The 26,379-nt window shown below is 42.6% G+C and overlaps 1 protein-coding gene across 6 annotated transcripts in view; it reads left to right on the forward strand.

Moving 5' to 3' along the window:
* HCN4 (hyperpolarization activated cyclic nucleotide gated potassium channel 4) overlaps positions 1-26,379 on the forward strand; it is a 119,869-nt gene that overhangs the window by 67,411 nt on the left and 26,079 nt on the right. For 5 of the 6 annotated variants that reach the window (XR_006104811.1, XM_042477092.1, XM_042477094.1 and 2 more), the window contains exons 3-4: positions 8,475-8,636; positions 24,793-25,011. Coding sequence is in view for 5 of the 6 variants with exons in the window: in XM_042477092.1 (XP_042333026.1) it covers positions 8,475-8,636; positions 24,793-25,011 (381 nt within the window). In the remaining variant the exon portion in view is untranslated. The remainder of the gene's footprint in view (positions 1-8,474; positions 8,637-24,792; positions 25,012-26,379) is intronic. The other variant, XM_042477093.1, reaches the window with a different exon arrangement.

Here is a 26,379-nt window from a genome sequence, read left to right on the forward strand (position 1 = left end):
CTATCCGATCCTTTTAACTGGAGATACCTATCACTGTTAGCCTTTGGCTGGCAGTTCTTTCATCTGCTTTGCTGAAGGAGACTTTGTGTTCTGTCCTTGTGATTTGATATGGTACATCCTTGGAAAACTTTTATAAATGTAAACCTTACTCCCACCTCATGATGTTCCTTTGGATCTTCTTCTCTCCATCAGTAGCTGCTTGGATGATTTCTGGCCACTTTGCTATAATGAGGAGTTACTTTCTAGTTACAATTAAAAATTGTCTCGGAGAGTTCTGTAGCTGTCCAGGTTATGTGAAGAGAGAACCAGGACCTGTTTTTCTCTTCTATTTCCACAGTTACCACTTTGAAAGGGTTGTGTGCTTTCAATTTTACGTTCAGAATCTTTTGATCATTTAAAGAGGCTGTTACAAAGGAGGGGAGGGATGTTTTAAAGAAGCCCATCCATTAAAACCTTCCGGCATTAAAAACAGTTGAACAAATTATAGTAGATAATTGTCCAAAAGATGTGGCTTTTGTACCAACAGGCAATATTTGACCATGGGGCAAGTTATCATCTTGTAACAATGTGTGTGAAAATGAGCTTTCAGCCAGCCTTTAAAACATGCAGAGAGATAGACGCTCCAATCTAGAAGCCTGTAAGCCAAAATTTATTCTTATTGTTGCCTCTCCAAATAGGCCTGTGCTCTGTATTCAGTCTGGAATGGTTTTGAGCAACGGCTTTGACACCCCCTGCCCTCTTGGCATTTTTTAAAATTTCAAATGAAAAAGCAACAGAGTTCCAGCCTCCTGTAGCAGAATAAAATTCTCAGTATTATGCCGACTGTCAGCTTAGATCTCCCTGGTTCAATTTATGTAATATCGTGCTGCACAACAGGAAATGGAGAAAGAGGCCTCTTCATCATTTTTAAAGGAGCCTCACCTTTCCATTTTCTTCAAAAACAAATACATAAATAAGTATGGAAACTCTAAAATGTGCTGCCGGTTTAGCTGAGTAGCTGGTTCATGATGATGATGATGATGATGATGATGATGATGATGATGATGATGATTTCTTACCTGCCTCTCCCCACGTTATCAGTTAAAACACATCGGTTAAAACACACATCAGTTTAAAAGGACAAATAAGATGTGCACATAGCGAAACAATCCACATCTAAAATTAGTCATTTAAAATTCACAGTTTAAAAATCATCTGGATAAGCCTGCCAGGATAATGATAATTAAATGTAATGACAGAGACTCAAGGTGGGAATATATCATTGGCCAGGATTCCACATCAGCTACTCATAAGGCTGCATCCTCACTGCAGAAATAATCCAGTTTAACTGGCATGGCTCAGTGCTGTGGAATTCTGGGGTTTGTAGTTTGGTGTGGCACCAGGGTTTTCTGACAAAGAAGGCTAAATACCTTATAAAACTACAAATACCAGAATTCCATAACATTGAGCCATGGCACTTAAAGTGATGCCAACCTAGATTATTTCTGCAGTACAGATGCAGCCTGAGTCTACGAAATCTAATGATACAACTTCTTTCATTTAGCCCATCTCAAAGCTGCTGCAAGATCCCATATTGCGAGATAAGAGATAAATTTATTTGTGTGTGGCACAACATCCATTGCAAAACATTCTGACAAAACAACGTGCCTAGTACAACAAGCCACCTAGCACAACAAGGTGACAAATTTACAATTGCATTAGATGGAAGATGAAAAAAAGGTTAAAACCAAAAAACAAACAAAAGGTTACTGAGTAACAGGTGACTGGATAAAATATCAAACCAACAATAATAATGACAGCTACAATTCATCCCCTTTGCAAACCGCTGTTACTTTCTTCAAGACATAGCAGCGGATATTTGGTGCTTCTGCTGCAAAGGTGGCAATCTGATAGATTTAGAATGATGAGCCAACAAGTCACAAATAATATCGGGCAATGACCAATCCACCCTCACTCTCAAGAGACCTCCCAGGAAATGTGTGCTGGGGTCACAACTGATATACCTAAGTACTTTCCCCTTAACTCTGAAGGAAACATCATTCATCATCCTGTGCTCCGATTATTGGCAGAATGGGCCTCCTTCTCCCCATACAGTGGATGCTCAGTGAACTAGGTTTGGGGGGAAGTTACAATCATGACTACAGTGTCAAAACTGTAACTCAGTAGCAATCATGAATATGGAACATATTATGGATGAATTCAAAGATATACCCATGTTAGTCTGTAGAATCACTAGGTAGAGAGATCTTGTAGCACCTTTGAGACTAACTGAAAGAAAGAAACTGGCAGCATAAGCTTTCCTAGGTTTCAGTCTACTGCCTCGGATGCATTTGGTGGAGTGGAAGCCAGGCACAGATATATATATGACAATGGTATGTGAAGATGTAAGTTCAAATTACAAATCCTTTGTGTATGGAAATGAAGTTGCAGATCCAGTTTTAATTATGGTTGTCCGTGCACAAAGGCATAGGAAACTGGTCTTTGTTGATGGAGATGAACTGGCAGATCCAATTTTGCCATGGGACTAGCCTGTGGTGAGGGGAATAGATGAATGTAGCCCCCCTCCATGAGGATGGGGTCAGATAGTGTTGAAGTGTGTGTAGTGAGTCAGGAAACCATTGTCTTTGTTCAATCCATTGCTGAGGGACTGTCATTTGTGGATGAATTCCAATTCTGCTGTTTCTCTTTCCAATCTACCTTTGTAGTTCTTTTGTTCAATTACCACTGTTCTGGACGAGTAACTGTTTCATATTCGTGACCAGAGCAATCTAGACAACTGTTTCATATTCATGACCAGAATCTTGTGCTGAGAAGATATGTATTGGGACAACAGCTAGCGTGTCCTAAGCGCATTGGTGCCTGATGGACAACAGGACCAATCTGCATCAGTCCTGTTGTGCATCAGTCACAGTGGTCACTTTGCCAGCTCTGGTATGTAGTAAAGTAATAGCAGCCCTCATTAGTGATTAAGATAATTTTCCTCTCCCCCAAAAAAGAAGTATTAATAATCTCTTTTACGGCTGAGGAATCTGTTAGGATCCAGCATTTTGGATAACTCCTATAAAGTTGAGAATAAACCCAGGAGCACATTTTCCACTTGTGTAACATGAAAGCCAACGACTACCACTGGATTCCCCCTGGATCTCATACTTGGGAGCAGGATGGCTTTATTCAGAAGCAAGAGAGAATTCAAACTCCTTTCCAGCTTGTTACATAAATTTTTCTGTATGTATGTATATGTGCCTTCAAGCTGCCTTTCGACTTAAGGCAACCCCATGAATTTCATAGTATTTTCTTAAGCACAGAATACTCAGAGGTGGTTTTGCCAGTTCCTCCCTCTGAAACAGAGCCTACAGCACCTGGTCTTCATTGGCAGTCTGCATCCAAGTACTAACCAAAGCTGACTCTGCTTGGCTTCCAAGATCAGACAGGATCTGGTGCCTTTAGAATCTCTCCCTACAATATGGTGACCATTTAGTTAAACACACACACACACATTCCAGAGATGTGTTTTTGCTATCATGTCTAATTTGGCTCTTAGGAATATTTTCTCTTGTGCCATAGGCACAACAATTTTGCGTAGGATTGCATGAATCAGAGCAAGGAGATGCAGCAAAGAGTCTACTCAATGCCAACAGATTATAAAGCCCCACTGGTGTGCTTAGGTGAACAATTTGGAATGGCAAATGTTTTCTGGGTCATTTCCATTGCTGGAAATGGAGGGGTTGTTGTAGGGGGTGGAAGATCTGACCTGCCTTTGAGTCAGCTCATTGCACTGCAGGAATAAGGGAACTCTTTGTATAAGGTGGTAGTAGATGTAAAAAGTACAATTACACCCGACCCTTCCCATCTGCATGGGTTCAGCCCCCCCCCATCAGAAGGGGGGAAATGTGAATGGCTGTGCCCCATATTATTTAATGGACAATGGCATGTATGTGTCCATGTCAGCATGCCCATGTACATGAATAATATAGCTTGTGCCAATATGCAGGCAATCGACTCTACAGATTGCTAGCCTGCTGATAGGAATGGTCCACTGTATATCCCACAGCTATATCAGCATAATTCCCCAATAGGATTCCAACCTGAAATGAATATCCCACAATTCCCCAACTGGAGAGGGACCCCTGTAGGATGGCCGTTCCACATTAGCTGGATAAATTATTCTGTTATTGGATGGATACCCACTCTGACCATCCCTGTTCTTATGCTGGTTGTTGTAAGTACCACTCAGTCTGCTCCAGGTTTTAAAGCTGATCTTAAAGGAGCTTTCCTAAGTGCTGAACTGGTTGGGGACCAAGGATTCAGAACCATGGATAACTCCTCTAAACCTGGAGTGGCTCCACTGCCCCACCAACATGGCAGCCACCAGCCGCCACTGTCATTCAATGTGCTTTGAAGGCACAGGGATGGTGAGGAAGGTTGCTTGCTTTGTGAAGAGTACCAATCACTTGAGCAAAACAATTGCCTGGCAACTGTTTGGGGGCCAGCTGGGATGTCTATGTAAATAAATCAGCAACATTTCCAACACAGCCACACTCTGCAGCGCCAGTGTCTCTCCCACTAAGCGTGCAAGCCAGCCAGCCTGCTTGCCTGTGAGGTTTCCACCATCCCTTATCGCTTGCGGTGGGGAAACACAGCTGCGGTGCCGGCGTATCTCTGTGTTTCAAGAGCCTGTGATGGGGTCATGCCCTGGAAATTCCCTCTCTTTGCAAAACAAGAGGCAGAATGGCAAAATGAATCTGTTGCTTTTGTGCTTAAAATGGGATAGGATTGCAACAGACTGAGCAAAAGCAGTAGACTGCCTTCTTTGCTATGTATGACTGCCACTTAGTAGTGAGCTTAGTGGTTAGATGTTGCACTAGGGCTCTGTTGCATTTATGTTTCACTTTGAGGGTTCAGTGCAGGAATTCCATAGATTGTTCCAAAGCATGGTTGCCACTCAGTAGTGTGGCATTGTGAGAGTGTTCAGGACTCCATTGCAGTTTGGTTTCACTTTGAGCAAACAGTGTAGGATTGCCATAGAGTGTGCAAAAGCAGTAGACTGTCTTCTTTACTAAGTATGGCTGTCTTTTGGTAAGTAGTTCAGCGTAGTGGTAAAAGTGTTGGACTAGGACTGGTGCATCTAGATTTCAAATTCTCCCACTCAGCCATGTGGCTTCTTAGACAACTTTGCCCAGTTGCTCTCTCTTTCTCAACCTAATATACTTCAGAAGCAGTGTTGTGGAAATAAAGTACAATGAGGAGGGAAGAAATATGTACACCAAGGGTTGAGTAGAAATCACAGATCTCCAGTCTCTCTTCTCCAGTCCTCAAGTGAAGGGGAAGAATCTCAGGACAGGAGCACTGCTTTGAAATATGGTTAGTATATATATATTTATCCCTCATTGATTAGAATCAATGGCTGGCAACCTCTATCACTGTGTGTAACTTTATGTATACTTACCTTAATACCGGAGGCTCTAAGAAAGCCAGCTAGTGTAACAGGACACAGGCAAGAGTACCCTGATCCAGACCTACCATACACATTGGCACTCCCAAGCCAGTGTCTTGATTCACAAGGGGACTAATGTACAATAGGACCAATACACATTGGTCCCAATGTTCATCAGTCTCATTGCACATCAGTTCCATTCTTCATTGGTCACTTCACTAGTTTCCCTATATAGTAACATAACATCATCCCTTTACTGCACTTGGATGTTATGGAACTGCCCGATTCTAGTTCTTGAAGATATAAGTCCACCTACAAAGATGTAAGTCCCCAACAGGATTCCAGCCAGTTTTTTTTTTATTTGATCAGTAAGTTATGTGCAACTGTGGTTGATGTTTAAGATCCCATGCTTCCTGGCATTATCAGGGGACACCCCTTGTGATACCACCCATATAACATCATTTGGGCATGCCTTGTATGAAATCATAAGAGATATCTCCTTTGGTTCAGGTTTTGACCCTGAAATCATAGGACCTGTGATACTTCTGACCTGGCACTCTTAGGGCTGAGACATCTCTTTCAGCTCAAAGGCCACATTCAATTTCAGAGAAGTGCTTATGGACCATATATCCAGTGGTGGGCAGGACCAAAGGCAACAGAATGCAACCAAAAATAACTGCATCTTTCAGCTGAAAGCTCTTGGTGATGGTAACTAAGCCTTTGGAGAGGCATTTTGATCTTTCAGAATTGGACGTACCCACACAAAAGCAGGCCACCTGTTAGCGGCATATGGATGCTTCAATCTACCTTATGCCTGTGTATGTTTGTTTTCAATGCGGAAGTTTGTATTCCGTTCCTCCTTCTGCACCAATCAAGGGAACTCCCTGAACTCACATGCAGCCGCACCATGACTATTCTGTGCCTGGTATGTGTGTGTGTGTTGAATCAAAGTGTCTGGCTATGTCCCTGTAGTCAGACACAATATGATTACATCTTTTACTGAGACCTCTGGAGGACCTCAGTGGACTACAGCAGAAGATGTAATCATTTCATGTCCTGACTATGAGGACATAGCCAGACACTTTGAAGATCTTCCCCACACTCTTTGGTAGGCCCAGGCCATTTGGGGGCGGGGGGGGGTTGCAGGTAGTAAATGGCCAGGGGGCATAAATGGCCAGCTGTAGTGTAAGTTTCACATGCAGAACTACTATGCTACACCTGACCATATAAGATTCTGGCCATAAACTGGTAAACCATGGTGGTGTCATGGAGAAGGGAACATAGTTTTCTATGGACGTCAAGAGGGCCAGACTAGGATCCCAGGAAGGTGTAATTCAGACTCAAGCCTCAGGTTCTCCATCAGTTGTTTTGTTTGCGTAACACTGGGTAGACTTTGTGGCTTCCTCGGCACTGAATGTAACTGTATGTATGCATGCAGGGGTGGATGGGTGGGTGGACACACTGAGTTCATGGAATGGAATTGCAAGTTATGGTGAGAATCAAAAACCTGATCTGACTCATCTGAAAGTCATTGCCAACTTCTATTGCTTATTTGTGAACACTATGCTCTCTCACAGGAGAGATTCAGTCAGGCCTGAAGGTATTAACTGATCTATAAAACAACACACCGAGGCTGCCTATGAAAGCTGAATCCACCATGAGGGGAAACCCTGCTAATTCCTTCCCTTGTGGTTGAGATGACAAAGGGACTGTGGGCCATTTTCTCAAAACAGATGGGGGTGTGTGTGATGTGGAGATGGGATTCTGATGTTGATGACAGTGATGGTGAGTAGCAGTTCCAGCATCAAAACCAACAGCAGTACCAGTACTAGTACCTATACTCTGCAAGTGATCTAAAAATATAAAAGATGCCATCAAACAATATTCAGTGCTTAAATCAATAAGAGCCAGTGTGATGTAGTGGTTGCAGCAGTGGACTATGACTTCAAGAAACCAGGGTTTGAATCTCCGCTCAGCCATGGAAATCCACTGAGTGATCTTGGGCAAGTCACCTTCTCTCAGCCTCAGAAGAAGGCAGTGGTAAACCTTCTAGAAATAAATTTTGCCAAGGAAACTATAGGATAGGGTTTCCATAAGTTAGAATTGACTGGATGATACTTAACAAATGTAGCAACAAATCATAAAAAGATGACGTATGAAATAAATGTCAGTATGGTACGTGAATGTAAATGGTATGTGAAAATAAATCAAATCTAGACTGGAATTAATAAGACCAAGCTACTGTCTTGAAAGCCCACCTGCAGCCATATCAACTTGCCTGAGTCTTAAGATCAGGTCCAGAGTTTTGTTCATTTGGCTGCTGCTAGCATGGAGTTGGGACAGGGAACAGGGGCTTCTTTCTAGTGGGCCTATATTTGTGGAATTCCCCTTTGACCCATCTTTAGTTAAGGTAAAGCAAGCCTGAGTGTAGTGGTCTGAGCAATGGACTCTGGAGTCCAGGGTTGGAATGCCCATTCAACCATGGAAACCAAACAAGTGACATTGGGGAAACCACACTCTCTCAGCTTCAGAGGAAGGCAAAGGCAAGCCCCCTCAGAACAAATCTTGCCAAGAAAACCTCACAATGCATTTACTTTAGGTTCCCCATAAGTCGGAAATGATGTGAAGGCACACAACAACAACATTTTTTACATTTTATCTGGCTGGCTTTTGAATTCTAAATTTGAATTCTGGCTGCTGTGAATTTTTTAACATTTGGTTAATGTTTTTGTGCTGTTGTTCATTTGACAGGGGTGTGTGTGTTAACATTTTGAAGAGTGACCTACAAGACTGAAGATTGAAAAATAAATACAGTACCTTTCTTTGCAGGCAGGTTCAGGTGTGTGGCCAGTAACCATTCACCGACAGTCTTGTCCATCATCACATCCAGCCTGAAAATGCTACTTTTTGGGACTATAATTCCCTGAGCTGGTTGGGGAATTCTGGGAGCTGTAGTCCAGCAAAGTGCTCTGGTGCTTGCCTTGGTGTTGTTGCATGGTACATGCTTGATCATCCTCTCCCCAACTTTGGCTTCTCCTAGATTTTCCACATGACCTACGACCTGGCAAGTGCTGTGGTGCGGATTGTGAACTTGATCGGCATGATGCTCCTCCTGTGTCACTGGGACGGCTGCCTCCAGTTCTTGGTGCCCATGCTCCAGGACTTTCCTGATGACTGCTGGGTCTCACTGAATAAAATGGTGGTAAGTGCTTACCTACCCCACAACACTGTCTACAGGGTTGCCAGGGCTGGCCTCTTTTGCACAACTCTTAAAGGTAGTAAGTGTCTTTGATAGTTGTGCAGAAGTGGTAATTTCCCCAGGCATTGCTTTTCACACAACCAGCATCTGCTGAAATTCCCTCTTCAGCGCCACCATACAGGAGCCCTAGCCAATATTTCACCTGGCAATTCTAAATATTCATAAACATACACTTGGACTAATACAGTTGGCCCTCCATATCTGCTGATTCTGCATCCACAGATTCAACCATCCATGGCTTGAACATACATTTTTAAAAGTATTGCAAAAACCAAACCTTGATTTTGCCATTTTATATAAGAGACTCCATTTTACTACGCTATTGTATATCATGGACTTCAGCATCCATGGATTTTGGTATCCACAGAGGGTCCTGGAACCAAACCCCAGCAGATACCAAGATACCATTGTATGTAGATCTGTCATTAATGCCATGGCATTAGTATATGTATTCCTTATATGCATTCTGTATATGTAAGGATTTAAAACCCACCTTCTTCATAATCCCCTAGACAGCTGATGACAGATCGCAACACTGCAAACCAGCATTCTGTTTATTTCAAAGATTTATACTCCACCTTTGGATCAAATTATCACAAGGATAGCCTACAACAAATTGCAACTACATCAGCAACAACAATGGATTATATTTACTTTTTAACATGTATATTCCACCCTTCTGGCATGTGAATGATCTCCAAGCCATCTTGCAAGAGATTGCAATCCTACAAAGAACAACCAGCCAGCAACCATTTGTAACTCTGGTAGAGACAATGGTTGCCTTTTGCCCATTGCATTTGCAGCCTCAAACCATCTGACAGTGGAATGAGAGTGTTTCTAGCAGGAGAAAGATGAGAAAGTACCCCACAGTTCTGTTTTTGATGGCTAAGTAGCTAAGCAAAATCCAAGTCAGCTAACTAAATCCAGGATTCTGCTTTACTGATCCTGCTGTAGCTGTATGTGCCTGTCTACCTACAACAGGCAAGGTAAACAGCAACTGTCTCCAAAATTCCTTATTGAGCATGTGGGAACATCAAAACAGAAAGCAGAAAAAAGGTAGTCCTAAATCAGATGTCCTCAACATATGAATAAAACATAGATCTATGTATTTGCATGAAATCTTTTTAACCTATGCAAGGTTTACCTGATTTGGTTGCTTCATTTCACAGGTGCATATTGTTAGTTCTGAATAAAAAGTTGACCAAAACATGTTGAACTGTTGTGGTTTAGGAACCTATCCCTATTCTTTCCATCTTATTTCTGTCTCTGGTACCAAATGTTCTGATAAAGAAGTAAAACCCAGGAATACATCTGCTTTGTTAACTGAGGTATACTTGTATGTGAATTCCTACAGAGCAAATATTTTAACAAATTGATTTAGACATAAAAATTGCTATTGTATATCTCCAGCTGTCTCAGTCCGGCAGGAGCAGGCCCAGTTAATCTGGTGTTAATCTGCTTTTCAGCAGCTTGTAAAATGTCCCAGTTTCTCTCTCCCCCTCCCATGTCCCCTTTTGTCCCCAGCTTACTTCTGTTGCTGCAAACCAAGTTCAAGTTCCCTTCTCAGTAAGTTCAGGCAAACATAAACTGCTACAGCCTCACAAAGCTTATGTGTTCTTCCTTGTTAATAACATTTCCCTTCTTGATGGTATGCTGATGTTTCTTGGTCGCATACGTCCTGGTTTTCATCTGTGAAATGTTGGAGGGTATACTGTTGTTGGAGAGCCAGCATGGTACAGTGGTTTGAGTGTTGGACTAGGACTCTGGAGACCAGGGTTTGATTCCCAGCTCAGCCATGAAACATATTAGGTGATCTTGGGCAAGTTGCACACTCTCAGACTCAGGGGAAAGCAATGTTTCAGCAGCCTAGCCATCATTGCCAATGAACATGGATGATAAGTGTTGTAGTTCAGAAACCTTTGGAGGAACCTACTTGATCATCCTTGAATATCATACTTGATCATTTCTGAATGCAATTTTAGGCTGCATCAATATCTATATCAAGGGAAGTCATGGTGAACAATAAGGACAATTGTGAATAAAGAAAGGCAAGGCATACCTCAGTAATCGAAATACTAGAGCCCGCTATCCCCAAAATAACACACAGTGCAAGAATCTGAATTTGTATCTTTAAAAAGAAAAAGAGCAAGCTAGATCAGGGCAAAATCACAGCCTAAAAATATACTGTATTAGCTTTCCAGAGGAAAGAGGTTATGTGCAGCCTTTATAACTGGCAAGTGTCATGGCGGGCAGAATAAGAAGGAATGAAAGAAACAAGGCTAGCAGCGGGGATGGTAGCCTCTTAAATCTGAGTTTGTGATAATTCTCCCCCCCCCTCCCTCCTGTTGAGCTCTCTGCTGCAGGTCAAAGAATGTGTGGGTTGTGTGAGCATTGCCTGGGGTGAAAGACCAGCCTGAAATCAGGAGATAAGTTTAGTTCTGTTAAGAAGTGAATGCATGAAAGAGGGAGGGGGAGATGATACTCTCTGCCCTGGCCCAGCATTGAAATGGTCACCAAATCCTGGAAACAGCACCTAGGGATGGTTTATGCTTTAAAGGACCTGGATCTGATTTGTACTTGAAAGCAGTACCTTTGGAAGACTACAGCTCACAGAATCCCCCAGCACTGGTCACATTGGCTGGGTGGCTCTGGGAGCTTTTGAAAAAGACCTTTGGTCTCTAGAGCAGCCAGATCTCAGAGCCTGGCTCTGACATTCAGAACATGGTGCCTCTTTTCCAGTCCTCAAGGTGGAAGAATCTCAGGGTAAGAATGCTGCCTTAAGAAGGATGTGTATATACATTTTCCTCATTTATTAGACTTGTTTATTTTATTATTTGAATGGCATACTGTGTGCAGCTGTAGTTGATGCTTAATGTAGCATGTTTATTGACACCACCAGCATCTGTCCTCTACGACCGTACTCTCCAACTGTCCTGATTTGTCAGGGATAGTCTCTAGTAAACCTCTGCCTTCCTACTGTTTAAAGTTGCGTTTAGAATGTCCCAGTTGCTCTCTCCTCCTCACGCCATCCTCCTTTGCCTCCACTTACTTCAATGGCTGCAGACTGAATTCCATTCCAAAGTAGTTTGCATTCCACTAATTCAAAAGGCTGGAGAGGTAAAAAGAGGACCTTGCCCTTCCCAGGAGGCTTAGGCAAAGGCAGACTTCTGCAGCTTCTCATAGCTTGACTGTTCTTCATACCTTTTGCCATCTTGACCACATCCTGATGATGCTTGCCCACATGTGTCCTGGTTTTCATCTGTGAAACATTGGAGGGTATGTGTGACATCAGACTTTTTCTTCCACCAGGGTCTAGACATTACAGGGAGCTGGGTCTAGGTCTCAGGTTTTGGAGCTGAAATCTCAGGCCTGAGATAGTCCTGGCATAGCAACCAATACTACTCACACCACTAAAAAATAGTGGCTGCCATGTTCTTGTAGTAACTGCTGCAAGCTCTATGTTTAATGAGGAATGTATGTTAAAAGCATATATGGGGCAATTTCCTCTTTCTTTCAGAATAGGCAAGGAGGTAAAACAGGGCACCCTGGAGTAGTTTTTTGGCCCTATCTTCTGTCTGGACCGCCAAATATTCCCTTAAAATGAATTCCTCAAAATTGATTCCCTTTTCTATTAAAATTGTCTCCTTTCCGCAGAGCTGAGTGAGAGATGGAAACCTGAGTACTCTCAGGATGGTGTAAGATGAGCCTTAAAGGTATATTAAGACATTCTTAGCTCAAGCAATTTAGAGGGAGACGTGTTGGGCGCCTATTCGATGCCAACTAGCTTAGCCAATTCTAGAGCTTTGGACAGGCCATTATTGACATTGGCAGTAATGGAGAGTGACATTTGTCCTACTTAGGCATTCATTATTCATGGATAATGAGTGGAATAGCTCAGGGATGGAGCCTCTCCCCCACCCAGATTATCCAAGGATAATGAATGCCTGAAGAGGATTGTCATCAAATATGTGATGAGCAGGCTTTGAAGATCATAGCCGGAATCCTGTTGGTGTCTTATGCATGCATAGCTTGCCCAGTCAAAACAGTTGTCCAGTAAAGAATGTCTTCATTCAATTCAAAGTTGCAGAAGCAAAGTTGGTGCCATTGCCCACAGACGTTCATGGGGCCTGCAGGTGTGTAAAACACATCATATGCACGCATGTTTGGTTGCACATTTGCTGGCTTGGTTCAGTGTTGCAACATTGCAGAAAGAACACAACTGATGTGCTAACTCCACATGTAGTTGTTTACACTCCACAGCTTTGATATAGAATCACATTCCATGACTTATAATAGAAGGTTTTCTGCCTAGTTAGTCTAACCTGCTTCCTCATTTTGTTCCATCTCATTAATTTGACATCTTGGCCCTCTCAGAAATGGGTTACATAAACTGAGACAATAAAAATTGTTCACACCTAGAATTCTGATAATTTACTTTGTTTGCATTCCCTTGGTACTTTGCCTGTTCTTTTCCTTTTGATGCCTAAACTTTGTTCCTTAATGCTCAACTAACATTTTGAGTGCCTGCAATGCTAGAAATTTGGAGGAATTCATGCAGGGCAGAGTTATTATTGGAGCGGGTAATGTTCTCATTTTGAACCCTTGTAGCTACACATCTGGAAGGCAGTCCTACTGTTGTATCAAAGTTTTGTGAGTCTGTCACCAATAGGATTCTAGCCCTTATGCTTGCTGCTGTGTTTGCTGTGTTTGTTGCAAGAGTCCTCCCTAACATACCTTGAAATGACTGGATCACTGTTGGACCCATCATGATCCCTTGACTCTGTTGTTTTTCATTGTGTTCTTAGCTGCCTTGAATCTCATTATTGGGAGATAGATGAGATATAAATGGTTGAAAAATAATAATAACTCAGAGCTTGGAATAATACGTTATTAACTTGAAACACAAATTGTCCCAGAGTCAGTGTTAAAACAACTCATTACTTAATGTTGTCAATAACAAATAACACAATGAATTGCTTTTCTCCATTTCTAAGCTTGGGCAAAACTACTATCCAAATCACATCCTCATATTCTCAAACTGCCCTGCTTTGGCAGGGACAATCCCGATTAATCCTCTATACTCTGTTTTTTTCAGCTATTTTTAAAATGTCCCAGTTTCTCCCTCTTCCTTCCACTTTCCCCCTTTATCCTCAACTTACCTCATTTGCTGCAAACTGAGTTCAAAGTGCAAATGTTGTTTTTGCTCAGCTTAGCAGGAAGGGAGGAAAGGAGAGGATGGAGTCTTTTCCTTCTCAGTTGTCCTCAGCTGACTGCTACAGCTTTTGTCATCTTGACTGCACACCAGTGTTGTTTAGACACGCACGTTCGGTTTTCATCTGTGAAACATTGGAGAGTATGCATCCTACAGCAGATAGGGAAATCATGTAGCCCTTCAGGTGTTGTTGGACTGCAACAACAGTTCTAGCCAGCACAACCAAGAGGGAAGAATGCTGGGAGTTGCAGTCCCACATGCTCTGGAGGACCATAGGGTTTCCATCCATGCCCTACAGACCATCCTTGGAAAGTGGAAGCTCCTAGATATATGTTTTCCCTTGCTGCAAGTAAGTTTGAAAATCCTTTTTGTTGTGTTACTTTCAAAGGATAAAATGTACATTGTGTAGTTCAGAGGAAATAGAAAGTGAAGGTTTTACGATATCAATCCATTTGGCGGCAAAGGGCTATAAATGCCCAGAAGCACATGAGTATGCAGGAGAACACTTGCCTGCAGCAACCTGTCATATGACAAGAGTGATGGTGCACCGAGGAGCATTCCCTCCAGTCCCTCTGGTTCTCCAGTCTGTGGTTGTCTTGGCACTGTCCAGGCTTGTCGGTTCCTTGCAGATTCTAAATGTTGTGGGATTTGATTATTTTTAAAGTTTTATTTCATTTTACTGTATTTTGCAGCTTAACTCCGTGCTTCATGGAGTGGCTGGAGATCTTTGCAGAGGCAGGGGCTGAAGGTATCATCCAGAGCTTTGGAAAGACTTTGCTTTGCTTTGTTTTTGCTTTTTGAACAATAGCCCTCCTAGCTGGATGAGGAGTTGCCATCCAAAAAAGAAAAGTAACTTTTCCAAGCTCTGGATACATCTACTTTAAAGGAGATCCTCCATGGAGTTCAGGGCTGTTCCCCATCAATTAACTGCCTGAGATGAGGGACAGGTTACCCCCATTACCCTCATCAGGGGTGCATCCACACTGCAGAAATAATCTGGTTTGGCACCACTTCAACTGCCATGGCTCAGTGCTATGGAATTCTGGCTAAATGTCTCACAAAACTATAATTCCTGGAATCGCATAGCTTTGAGCTGTGGTAGTTAAAGTGGTGCCAAACTGGATTATTTCTGCACTGCAGATGCAGTTGAATCTTCAAAACTCACACTAGGTCAGTGTCTTCCATTGTCCCTCACATGGCACACACAGTTCTGTCGTCTAACATCTCAGCACCAGTCTTTGCATCTGCTACCCTAAATGGCCATCTCACTTTGCCTTACAGTTAGTGCAGCCCTAATATTTCCTATATACAGTGGATCCTTGGTATCCACTGGGGGTTGGTTCCAGGACCATTTGTGGATACTAAAATCCATGGATACTCAAGTGCCATTAAGTGCAATGTAAGAAAAATGGTGTCCCTTATCTAAAATGGCAAAATCAAGGTTTGCTTTTTGGAATTTATATATATTTATTTATTATTTTCAAGCCAGGGATAGTTGAATCCATGGGTAAAGAACCTGTGGATGCAAAGGACCAGCTGTATTGGCTTCTGTCAAGCAGTGGCATCAGTAGGGTGGTGCAGGAGGTCACACCCAATTGGGCCTTTCTTTCCTTTTGCTGCAGGAGGGTGAAGGGCTCCCTTCCTGGCTGCTGCATGACTGGGTTTTCTCCCTGGGTAGGAAGACTGGTGATGGAACAGCAGGAGGAATGAACATGTGCCCACCTTAGCTGAAATCGTCATGTGTCGATTCATATCTCTGCAACTTTTCAGTGAAGTTTCTAAAGAGACTAATGGTTCTTCTTGGATCATAAGAAGATTTTATGTCTCAATACTGGTTTGCTTGAACAATGAGGATTGGCTGAGCTCCAGTGTGGTTTGAGGTTCTAGGCTAGCTTTTTGGGTTGGATTCCTTGTTCATTCTCCAGTCTTGCCTTCTGGTTGATCTTCCGATCCATGCTGCCTTTATGTTTGGACTTTTGGCTTCTCTTTCACTTGTACTTGGAGATGTGAAGGGTCAAAGCTGAGACTTTTTACTCTGCAAACAATATGCTGTGCTAACCTATGGCCCTTTCCTTATATCATCTAAGCCTAAGCACTCAGATGACGTAAATCGATAATTATCCCAAGGTGCAGTATTCTTGCAGTAAGGTGGCCCTATGTCTCATTTGGCAGAGTTCTCTGTTTGAAAGGCTGTCAGAGGAAAGGTCCTTTAACTGATGTCTGTATAAAAAATAAAGAAGACTCAATGGTTAATGCCCAGAACAGACAGAGAGGCAGCTACACTGGGTCATAGTCTTCCATACTATGATGAGGTGTATTTCTGTTTAAATTATAGCAATTATTTCTGCCTGTGCACCTGTAACCATTAACGGATGGCAATTTTATGCAAATCCATGCCCTCTTTTGACCTCCTCTTTTTGCTGATGCATGCCCTCATTCTTTGGCAGTGGGTGAGTGGCACTCCGACCTGTTCACTTCTCAATATGAAGGGCAGATTTTGAGCCCCCTCTCTTGGGACTGAGTACAGTGGTGGCACCAAGCCAAAACAAAGGCATCACCTCTCCTCCATAAAAGCAGCAGTACAGATGTGTCATACTGCTGCAGGAACAATCTGTTCATTAAAATTGGGATCTATTTTTGAAGTGCCACCAACTTTCTGAATTTCCAACCTGGACGCTGTAAACACAACAGATGGGAGACCAGCATATGGAAATCTTCACCACCTTTTTTCAGAGCTTGGAAATGAGTAACTAGTTATGAGTAACTAATCACATGTCATTAGGAGTAACTAGTCACATGTAATTCTCCAGTAATGAAGATATGACCACCTTACAATAATTTGCACCAAGTAATCTAGATTTCAACAGTGGTTTGATTTCCAAGTACATTTCAGCCTCAGCACCTTTCTTGTTTTGCTTTTTGAAAATATAACATTTGTTCTTCTTGAACTTCTCTTTTCTTGGGATGCAGTGGTAGTGACAGAAAAAAATCCCCCCAGTTACCAAGGCAATAGTAGGGGTAGGAAACATGCATGAATGCCCCAAAATTGTCTTTGTGGGCTCTGGACAACCCCCAGATCTCCCTTCCCTGATGTCTCTGACCCCAAACAATGCAAATGAAAAGGAGAATTGCTACACCTGGATTTCTTCAGTATAGGTTTTCCTTCTAGGGATGGAATGAATGTATGAAAATATTTTTTTTATGTCAGAAACATTTTATTTTATTTTACTTTAGTGTTGAGAAACTCTGATGAAAAGAATTTTGAACTAGTGAGATCTTTGCAGTTTGGAGCAAAAATGCTTATGGTTGTTTTGTACAGAAACAGCATTATTTTGTGAAGAAAGCAGCATTGTCTGCACAGAAAGTGACATTTCTATGCAGTGATATTTCAATGGAGAAATATAATTTCCTGTGCAGAAAAAGCTGTTTTCAGCTCAGAAAATGTTGTAGATGAGGACTTACTGTATGCAAAATTTACACGTGGATGATTTTGTTTAGAACACAGCATTTTCTCTGTAGAAAACAGCTTTTTCCAGATATTTCTGGATAAGAATATCACTTTCTGTGCAGACAGTGCTGCTTCCTGCACAAAAAATGCTGACCTCTGGGCAGAACATTTGTGTGTGAGTTTTGCACACAGTGAGTCCCAGATTGTGAATAGGCTTTGAAAACTGTGTGGTTTTTGAAAACTTTCTCATGTAAGAAAAAAGGTTGCTAATATTGCTCACTGATTCCTTCAAGAAGAAACCAATAAATAATCCCTGTTTAAAACAAGATGCATGAACCACTTGCCCTTGTTTTGACCCCAGACCTTCCCAAAGGAGAGCTAGAAATGGTCATCTGGTCACTGCTACTTTTTCTTTGAGGAGTTTGTCTAGCTCACTAGAGATCCTGGGTCAGAAAAATGACTCCCAGGTCCCTGGCACCCGCTCACATTCATAGTTGCATTGTTCAGGCCCCACTGTTGTGCCAATGGTGTTCGTAGCTGTGCCAACGGTGTCTGGAGTTGACTCTGCTCCAGTCCTTTTGGGCACTTGGATAGAAACCACATAGGGCCCCAGAGGTGGAAACCAAACTCTCCTGTGGCATTTCAATGGCAATGGGGACCAAACCAGGATTTCTCCTCAGTATGCCCACTGGAGTTTGCTAACAAAGTTAACCTAGACAGATTGGCACCAAGTAAGAGCTGTCTCTTTAGTTGTTGTTGTGTGTATCTTTTGTTGGGGTTCTCCATTCAATGAATTGGAGCCATTGTGCGTGCCGGAAAAGGCCGTTCACAGGGTAAATTAATACCCAGGCTTTGTCTGTCCACTGTCCTGCTTGAATGGCACATACCACCTCTGAGGTCCCAAAGCCCAGATTGACCCGACTGATGGTGTGAGATGACATTATGGTGAAGCTGGGAAAACATCTCTGTAACTTTCCACTGGTGCTGGTGACAGATAAGATCTGTCGAGGAGAAGAGAAAGGAGGATTACCCTTTTTCCATCCTGCTCTGCCTTGTGTCTGTCAGACAAGCTTACCTGGTGATTCAGACGTATTTCAAACAATGTCAGGGGCTGCTGTGAGAAGGCGGTACCCCCTAGACCTGAGGAGGACCTAGGGCTAGAGGTCAACTTCTGCAATAGGTGATATGTTGGAAGTGGGATTGTTAGACCAATGTGCCATCTTTATGGTAAGAAGGTAACAGAAACAGAGGAAATAGCCTTTTGGGAGGTCATACAATGTGTCCAGAGAACTAGCATGGTGTAATGGTTTAAGTGTAGGACTATGACTCTGGAGACCAGGGTTCAAATCCTGGCTCAGCCATTGAAACCTAGTAGGTGACCCTGGGCAAGTTACACCCTCTCAGCTTCCTATGATGGCAGTGACAAACCCCTCTGAAGAAATAGTTTTTTGTGGGTTTTTTGGGCAGTGTGCCCATGCTCTAGAACAGTTTATTCCTGATGTTTGTCTGGCATCTTCAGAGAAAGAAAAAACTTGCTCTGAAGAAACTTGCCAAGAAACACCATGATAGGTTCCCATAAGTCAGAAACAACTTGAAAGTACACAACAACAGCAAAAACTATGTGTTTGTTAAGTATTGTGTTGTCTCCTTGGAGTGGTGGAGCTTTCCAGGATCTCGGTCTTTCTCAGTACCTGTCACCAGACACTTTTCCCTGGAGGATTGTACGTTGAGCCTTCTGCTTTTAAAGCATGTCCTCTGCTCTAGAGTTTTGAACCATTCCCTTTGGAGACTACAGTTCCCAGAATCCCTCAAGCATGCTAGATTGGGGGATTCTGAGAATCATCATTCAAAAAGAGGAACATTTCAATGCTCTGCTACAGCAGGGAGCAGTGGCCACTCTCTACTGTGAGTGACTTCAAGAACCACTCCATGGCACATAAGGTAGACATGATAGATTCTACGTAAAACCTGGAAACATGTTGCTGAATATGTGGGGGGTTATGCCTTTATCATATAATAATATTTTGGAAAGGTCTAGACCAAGGATGGGTGAGAAATAGGTCAGGACCTACTGATGCATCTCTGGATAATGTGCAGGGGGTCACCAAGTCTCGTTTGTTTAACCCTAGTGGGCTTTAGATCTAAAACAGATTGCTACAATCCCTGATCCATAGCAATTCATATGTGTATTTACATGTGCACATTGGAAGTGTGGACAATAGTTTGAGTCCTGGATTACAACTCTTGAGACCCAGGTTCAAATTCCTGCTCAGCCGTGGAGACCCACTGGGTAACCTTAGAAAAGTCACATTCTCTCAGCCTCAGAGGAAGTACAATGGCGAACTGCTTTTGAACAAATCTTGCCAAGAAAAGCTCTGTGATTTTCTTTCTTGTGAGTTCTGTTTTGTTTTGGTTTCAAATCAAAACCCAAGCTGTGCTGATTTACAGGTAACAGGTGTCGATTTAGTAGTAATGACTATAATTATGTTAAATTAATGGCATTAAATATAATTTAAATAGAAAATCATTTCCCCATTACAGTGGCTAGATCTCAAGGCCTAGCCCAGAGTCACCAGTTTTCATGCGTCATCTCCAGGCAGGAGAAATGGGTGAAAATGCTCCTTTTTTGATGTCTTTTTTCCAGGCAAGAAGAAAACCCTGTATACAGATCTCTAGTTCAGCTAGGAGGCCACCAGTTTGCTATTGTTTGCAAAGTTAATTGATTTGTTGCTGGAACTTGTGAAGACTCACAATTATTATTATTATTATTATTATTATTATTATTATTATTATTATAAACTTGTATTTATAAAGCGCTGTAAATTTACAATTGACCTATTCATTTATGTAGCTTCCTCCTTCTTGACTCCAGGGCTCACCCTCAAATCTCCTCTTCATCCATCTTGTAGCTAGAACCAAGTAAAAGGGATTAAATGTTCCTTCTCCCATCTCCCTAAGTAAGTGAGAAGGAATAATCCCCTCATTTCACGTTCATCGGGGAACAGTCCCTTTAGTTAAGATTTCTGTCTTAAGTTTCAAACAGGAAAATACATTGTGCATGTGTGCTTGCAGGCATGCATATGAATGACAAGCTGTGAGCAACTGTGGCTGCTCCCAGTAGCATCACTATGGTTGGTGTTACCCGGTGAAGTAACTCATGGTGTCACCCACTGACTCCCGTTGACCTCCTCTCATACCACACCATACAGAATCCTTAGTAATGTTTTTTTTTTGTACTAATGTTACTAATAAATCATAATTCCCATATATCACTGAATGCAATGGCAACAGTCATAACATAAACAACTAGCAAATTTAAAAATATACCTATAATAACAATATTGTATGCATAGCCTAAATGTATTTACAGGTACACCTAATTGTATTTACTTGTACAGTCACCCCTCCTAACTCATGGATCTGAGATCTGCGACCTCGACTATATGTGGAGGGGCTACCTCTGCTATTTGTAATGGTGCACGCATGTGCACACCCAGACCACACCCCATTCAAGCCTATGAGGCTTGAATACGCACGAGCCTCCGTTTTCACACGTGTGTGTGTCGGAATGGCTCCCCCGTGAAAACGGAGGGCCAACTGTACATAGTTCCATGTGGTTAAAGTGAAAATTTGATAAGATGTGATGTTATTTAAAGAAAATTTAAAATTCAAATTTAACTAATTTTGTAAAAAATTTAAACCATGGGGCCTCTCTTTTCTCCTCCTCCTGAGCCTTGTTCCACTCATATAATCTGAGCTCCAGCATTTTAAAGGGATGCAAGCAAATGCTGCAGCCTGTTTCTACCAAAAGGCAGATATTTGTGGAAAAGTAGTGTCACCCCTCTTTTGGGTGTCACCTGGTGTGTTGTGAACCCCCTGCACCCCTTAATGACTCTCCTGGTTGGTCCCTTATGCATAACACTGAATGTCATCACCAAGGGCCATCCCTAGGTCTCAGATTTTGTCCCAGAAACCTCAAGGCATGGGATCATCTTGAACTGGTGATTCTACTCACTAGTGAGAAGAAGGCTATGTGGCCGTGAGTGACTTCTAGGCCTCCTGTTCCAAGTGCTGTCCAGGGCTTCATTGCAGAAGGATGATTTCAGCTCTCCCAGCCCTTTCATGGCTCCTAGTTTTTTGTGATCCTTTATGCCATCACCTCTCCTGACTTCTTAACTTATCATAAACCAGACGTGGATAGAACAGCCTTTCAAGTAGCAGACACCTTCACTTAAGGGACAGTAAAGTAGGACACATGGCCAGCCTCATGCCATCTCAGACTTCAGGAGAGAAGATTTATTAATCATTGCTTTTTATTGGATTATTTGGTGTGGAATATAAAATGATAACTAGCCTAGCTGTAAGGCCAATGTGATCAACATCCTCCAGCACCACCACCCTTTGCTATACTTCAGTCTTTCTCAGCATACAATCAAAAGTCTGGTTAATGTATATGAAGACTAAACAGTTACATATCGTGGTAGAATTCAAAGACATATCCATGTTAGTCTGGAAAATCAGGATTCAAAGGGCTCTTGTAGCACCTTTGAGCCTAACTGAAAAAAAGAAGCTGGTAGTATGAGCTTTTGTAGGCTTGAGCTTACTGGAACTTCCTCAGATGTCATAGAATCATAGAATCGTAGAGTTGGAAGAGACCAGTAAGGCCATCCAGTCCAACCCCCTGCCATGCAGGAAATCCAAATCAAATCAAAGCATCCCTGACAGATGGCCATCCAGCCTCCGTTTAAAGACCTCCAAGGAAGGAGACTCTATGTCCTGTTAGTGATGTACACAGAAATGAGTCAGTCTTCACTTTTGTTGTTGTTGTTGTTGTTGTTGTTGTGTGTGTCTTCAAGTCATTTCCAACTTATGGCAACCCTGAGGCAAACTTATCATGGAGTTTTCTTCAGAAGTGATTTTCCATTGCCTTCCTCTGGAACTAAGAGAGAGTGTGACTTGCCAAAGGTTACCCAGGAGTGATGGTTTGAACCATGGCTTTCTAGAATCCTAGCCCAATACTTAAACCACTTCACCACAGTCCACCTTCAATCTGTGTATGTCTTTTTGTTGTTGTGGAGGTTGGTAATCTTTTCTGCCCTTTTCAACATCCAAACTCCTCCACTTCGACGTAGTGTTGCTCTGTAGCAGCTCCAAGGAATGGCTATTCCATTACTGGTGGAGATCAGAAAAACATCTATATTCCCAGATGAATACAACTTCAGTTGAGACCTCTGGATGACCTCAGTGGATCTCAGGAGCGGATGTCCTTCAGTCGTCCAGATACAAGGACATAGATGTATTTATGATCCTCACTGCTCTCTTCCAACAATAGAAGGATTGTGGGAGGGGTGAATCCTGAACAAAACTGTGGCCATAATGCCCATCTGTGTGTGTTTTGTTTGTGTGAGTATACCAAGATGTGAAGTGATGGTTATAGATTTCATTTAATCGCATGGAGAATGCAGGATGCTGCAGACGGTGCCCTTTACTGAATGAGAATGTGCCTGTTTTTCATGAGTTGTTTAAATTATAAGCAATGGAGGACTGCTGGAAGACAGAAGGGGATTGCAGTAGCTTGAAATAGACTGTACTATAAGCACCCAAGAGATTGTGCAACTAAATAAAATATCATCCAGTAGATTCAGGAAACATGTTGATGTTGCATGACATTGCATTGTTTGGGTGCGAGAGGGAAATACTATGCAATAGATTTCAGAAAGATGATGAGGCTGCATGTTATTGGAGTGTTTATTTGTGGTGTGTGTGTGTGTACATATGTTTACATGAGCATATTTATATGTACATATACTGTGTGGAAAAGCCTGTCTTTTAAAAAGTATGCCTGATGCTCCTCACACCAAATACAGATGCCTACACAAAGATAGAATTTCCAGCAAAGCTGACTCAAAGTTCATACAGCAATTGCCCTCTAGGGCAGTGTTTGTCTCAGGTCCTCCAGATGTTGTAGGACTTTAGCTCCCAGAATCCTTAATCATTGGCCATGCTGGCTGGGGCTTCTGGGAGTTAAAATCCAAAATAGCTGGAGGATGAAACATAGTGAACCACTGTTCTTGGGCACCTCTACTCTCAGTGGGGCCTCTTGGCTTTACCTTGCTGTGGTTACAGCATGCTATACAGTGGGTTCTAACTATCCTTTTAAATTTCACGCTCTAGAGCAACAGTGTCTGAGGTCGTTTATCACCGGGAATATTATGTCTAGTTCTGGGCATCTCAATTCAAGAAGGATGTTGACAAGCTGGAGCATTATCAGAGGAGGGCAACCAAAATGATAAAATCTGGAAACCATGCTCTGTGAGGAGTGGCTTAGGGAGCTGGGTATGTTTAGCCTGGAGAAGAGAAGGTTATGGGGTGACATGATATCTCTGTTTAAATATTTGAAAGGCTGTCATATGGAAGAAGGCACAAGCTTGTTTTCTGCTGCTCTAGAGATTATGACATGAAACAATGGATTCAAGGGATAGGAAAAGATATTCCACCTAAACATTAGGAAGAACTTCCTGATGGTAAGAACTGTTTGACAATGGAAAATGCTGCTTCAGAGAGTGGTGGAGTCTCCTTCTTCGGAGGCTTTTAAACAGAAGCTGGATGGCCATCTGTCGACCGTGCTTTGATTGTGTATTCCTGCATGGTTGGACTGTGGTCGCTTCCAACTCCACAATTGTATGATTTCATCGAATCATACAGTTTAAAGTCTAGGTCTCTACCAGTATACCACTAGTACCTGGCTGCTTCTCCTAGTATATAGCAACACTCAGTAGGAGTGAGCGGCTCCATCTCTGATCACTAACAAGGTTGCATCAAGGCTTGTTCTAGCCCGCTGAAGCACACAGGGAAGAAGCAGAAGCCTCTGCTCCAGTATACAAGTTCTCCTTCCCTTCTTGTTCAAGAGATAGCAGAATGGGCCTGTGTATACTGCAGCAGCCACTCAGTAGTTGGGGAGACAGAGCTGCACATGGCAGCCCCCTAGATGGTGGTGTGCACCGTGATGGGGACTTTGCAGAAGGAGGTACTGGATATCTACTTCCACAAGGCATGGAGGATTATGCAAGCATTACCCCTAGTTTGCCACCAACAAGATGTTGGCTTTTGTGTCCTAGGGAATTGTATTGTGAGAAATAAAAAACATGACTAGAGCTAGCTACCTGGAGTAGTGTAGGAATAAGCCAGGGCAGTCCTCTGCAGTGACCTCTGCCATGATACTGTTACCTTTGGATTCTAGATATTAGCACTGGCCACCATTTCTAGTGTCCTATTTATAACATGGAATTGGTGACTTAGTCACAGGCTGGTATATGGGATGGGGAGCAACGACCGTACAAAATCGCACAAGCTTCTGTGTGGTAAAGGTCTATCTTGCAAAGATCTCCCAGGCTTTGTTCATCTTGTGTCTTGTAACTCATGTCTGTCTGTCTCTTTAGAATGACTCCTGGGGAAAGCAGTATTCCTATGCGCTGTTCAAGGCCATGAGCCACATGCTGTGTATCGGCTACGGACAGCAAGCCCCCAAGGGCATGTCCGATGTATGGCTCACTATGTTGAGCATGATCGTCGGTGCCACCTGCTATGCCATGTTCATCGGCCATGCCACAGCCCTCATCCAGTCTCTGGACTCCTCACGCCGACAGTACCAGGAGAAGGTAAGTGATCTGCTTTCAGGATAGTGATGGGATCCTACAGTCAGCCTGTCAGTTTACATGTGGCCCCCTCTAATGTTATTGAATCCCAAGACCAGTCTGTGGGTTGTATTTGTTTATAAACAACACACTCAGAGCAAGCACCCTATGTCAAAGGAGAGGAAAAATCACTTTTGAAGAGAACATACCACCTTTCCCACCTCTGGAACGAATTCAGCAGAAATAATGAATTTATTGTCTCCAGTGAGCTCAAAATATGTTCCCATCTGCCAGAAGTGGCCAAATATTAGAGACATTTAGCCATATGTTGACTTTGTAGTTGTTCTGTGCCTTCATGTTGCTTCTGACTTATGGGAACCCTAAGAATCAGGGGGCTGCTGTGATAAAAATATTTATTTTAAGGGGATTTGCCATTGCCATCCTCTGAGGGTGAGAAAGTGTGAATTCCCCAAGATCACCAAAGTGGTGCCAATGGTTTCCTCTCAGACTTTGGTTCAAACAATTGAGATGGTGTCAGACCATTGAGGAAGCAGACTTATTCTTTCTTTCAAATGGCTTTTGAAAGAGAATATGGAGCTTTTAATATCTTACTGATGTAGTCTCTCTTGAAGTAGTGGCACATCAACAGTTTGGTGATGAGGGCCCAATATTTGCCATGAAAAGGATCAATTAGACAAGGTGTATTAAGCCCACTGGTGGAGAGTAAGTACTTCCACCAATATGCAGTGGGAGGGAAGTTACTTCACTTCCCTGCTTATCTCTAACGTGCAAATTGCTGTTCTGACCCACAGCCACTGATCCCTGGTTCCCTCTGGGATGTAATTGGATATATTCTATGCACCCAGGGCAGAACAAGCAGCATCTACCCCCAGTGTAAGACTCCTGTTTCTTTCTTGGATGCTGAAGGGCTGTTGCAAAGCTAGGGCAAAGGCACTATGGAAGGAGGTGCAAAATCCCCTAGTACTTATGTTTGCAAAATTGGGGTTTACACCAGCAAATGCAGCCAGCAGGATACTAGCCATTATGTAATGTTTTCCAAAAAACCAACCACGTTTTTACTGTTCTTTGGAAAATACGCTGTTTCTTAAAACACATTCTTCTAGGAGACAAACAACCCAAGGGTCCAATGCTGGTCCCAGTGCTGGTCCAATGAGGCCATTTCAAACTAATTAACTCAGATCCCAGCAGATTTCAGACTTTGGAATATATTTTTGGAAGTCCTTTGGAGGCTAAAGACCAGAGCGACTGAATGCAAAATTATTTTCTGAGTCTAAGCAGCCAATATATTTTCTGACTCTCACATGAATAACAGTTGAACTGTGCAATACAATCTAGAATAGGCAAAAATGGATTTATATTTTTGGCTCCAAG

Source organism: Sceloporus undulatus, chromosome 6, assembly GCF_019175285.1.
Source record: "Sceloporus undulatus isolate JIND9_A2432 ecotype Alabama chromosome 6, SceUnd_v1.1, whole genome shotgun sequence".
Lineage (NCBI taxonomy): Eukaryota > Metazoa > Chordata > Lepidosauria > Squamata > Phrynosomatidae > Sceloporus > Sceloporus undulatus.